The following is a 2,500-nucleotide window of genomic DNA, read 5'->3' as shown; positions in this document are numbered from 1 at the left end:
CTGCTGCACTGCACCCAGGCCTTATGTTCTGACCCGTGTGGCTCGTCACACTCACACTCTTTCTTAGGAAAACAATCAATATCCTTTTCGGGAATCCTTTTTGGTGCCATTATCTTTTATCTATTTTTTCTTTTTTTTTTTCTAGGAGCTGAGATATTTTTTTCCTTTGTTTTTCTTCCCTTTCCATAGAATTTGGTGCATTTTGTTCCTTTTCGTTCTCTAGTTCCTCTTACTTTTCTACAAATTCTAGTTTTTTCCTTTCGTTTTCTTTCTTTGGTTCGTCTTTTTCCCTCTTTAATTCTTCTTTTTCTTGAAAAATCCTTTTCCAAACTTTTAAAGTAATCAATTCATCCGATTCTTCAATGTAGTAGATGTCATTTGGCAAAATCATTGTAGATGCGGCTTCTTTAGAAATGCTATAAAATATATTTGGTATTTCAACAGATCCTAATTTAAGCTCCTCCCCTAGTATTACCGGATCCTCTAATGGTCGGCATGTAGAAAAGAAATGTCTTTACATGTCGGGCCCCAGAAGAACCCAGGTACCCAAAGGAACTCCGGGTACCCAGAGGAGCCCCGGACACCCAGGAAAATCCCCGGGCTCTCCAAAGGAACCCCGGGCGCTAGAGAAATCTCGATCCGTCCAGAGGAGCCTTCGACCCCCAGATAAGCCCCGGTCCACCAGAGGAGCTCTGGGCATCCAGAGGATCCCGGGCTCACAGGGGAAACGGATCCACTGAGGAACCCTGGGACCACACAGGAACCCCGGGTCCCCCAGAAAAACTCTGAGCCGCCAGAGGAACCCCAGGGTCCCAAAGGATCACCGGGGCCCCACAAAAAAACCCGTATCCCCACAGGAACTCTGGGCCCCCAGAGGAATTCCGATCACCCAGGGAACCCTAGGTCCCAGAGGATCTCCGGGCCCCCAGAGGAACCCTGGGCCCCAGAGAAATCCCCAGTCCTCCAAAGAAACTCCAGGCCCCTAGAAAAACCCCGGGTTCCTAGATGAACCTCTGACCTGTATCCATATACCTTCCCTATAACTATATATACGATGTGTTACATGCCTAACACGTGATTCACATACATGTAAGATGATTTTGAAAGGCACTGGCACTTTTCAATGCCTCCAATCTTGCTGAACTCCATTTTCTCAAATTGTAAATACCTGACTCAAACATACGGCACACATCACGTCACCACCAACGAAAAGTTACCGAAACAAGTATAGAGTGTCGCAAGACACATACAAACCACTCTTAATACCTGCCAAACTACACAATAATAACTATGAACCATACATCACCTCAAGACATGTTCACTAATACTAACTAGATCCATTATACTACAACTAACTGGCAAATGTTATTGTAGAAATACAAAATAATTAGAGAATAGGCAACCTCACGCAGAAACGCTGATGCAGCCGTTTCTGTGTATCTAATTCCTGCAACTGTGACGCCAAAGAGGGCCACTCCCTGAGAGAGAACATCTGGTAAGTCTGCCCATAGGGGATTACATCCCCACTCTGTAAATACCTCTTCGCCTCAATAAATCAAGAAAACACGAAGAGGCCTTATCTTTCCCTGCGCCACCCTAAAGTGTAGCTTTCAAAGTCTACATCTATTGGTAGCTGTGGTGGCAGTACCCTACTCCTCGTTACGCCACCGAAGAAAGGCCGCTTGTCCACGACCATCAATGCCCATCTGTGTATCATTCAAAGTCTACATCTGGTGTGCAGCGGTTGTGGCAGACGCTCCCCCTCTCTAAGCCTCCGAAGAAAGACCGCCTGCCCAAGACTACCCACGCCCACCTGAGTAGCCTTAAAAGACTATATATGGTACAAAGCGGTGGTCCTCGACACCTCCGAAGAGAGACCACTCGGCTACGACTACCTACGTCCACGACTAGAATTGTCAGCTCAGATTAGTGTTTCCCAGCAACGCAATCTCAAATCAAAACTCGAAGTATCACCGCATCAAATAGGTCACAAGAATGTCCAGTGCAACGCATTAAAGCCCAGCGCATCAACTCCAAGAATTCGATCAAGCCCCCGGAATCCAATCTAGAAACAGAAAAATCAAGAAAACAACCCACAAAACTTCAATCAGTTCCACGCAATGACTCGCATGCATGTTAAACTCCTTGGTCCGTGTTTCAAGACGGGTCGGGTGGATCGCCGGCCTACACGACGCTGAAAAGCGCCGCTGCCCCGGCGAAGGAGGCGCCCGCAGACCCGAGAGTCGGCGGGCGGGCACTTGTGGTTACGACCGTCGCGGGGTCGGCCAGGTCATCGAAGAGTCCCCATCTCGTGGCGATGGTTCCGCCTGCCCGGGCCTTCGGCAACCCCACAACGAGTCCCGACGTCCTACTAAGGGGGAAATACGCTCGTCGGCACCGGTCGAGCAGCGGGAGCGCCCCGGGTAAAAGGGTCACTGCACCACTGCACTCCGACGCCGTCGGACTGAATCCCCCCGTTCGACCTTCGAGGTTCCACCCG

The 2,500-nt window shown here is 49.2% G+C and overlaps 1 protein-coding gene across 1 annotated transcript in view; it reads right to left on the bottom strand.

The window, feature by feature from the left end:
* LOC143022465 (uncharacterized) overlaps nt 1-110 on the bottom strand; it is a 17,490-nt gene extending 17,380 nt beyond the window's left edge. Inside the window, exon 1 of the mRNA XM_076180687.1 lies at nt 34-110. Coding sequence (XP_076036802.1) covers nt 34-110 — 77 coding nt within the window. The remainder of the gene's footprint in view (nt 1-33) is intronic.
* Nucleotides 111-2,500: the final 2,390 nt, after the last annotated feature.

The sequence above is a fragment of the Oratosquilla oratoria genome, unplaced genomic scaffold (genome assembly GCF_046742065.1).
Source record: "Oratosquilla oratoria isolate Oo_2021 unplaced genomic scaffold, ASM4674206v1 SCAFFOLD100, whole genome shotgun sequence".
NCBI lineage: Eukaryota > Metazoa > Arthropoda > Malacostraca > Stomatopoda > Squillidae > Oratosquilla > Oratosquilla oratoria.
Note: the sequence above shows the minus strand (reverse complement) of the source record. Positions and strands in the feature narration are given on the sequence as shown.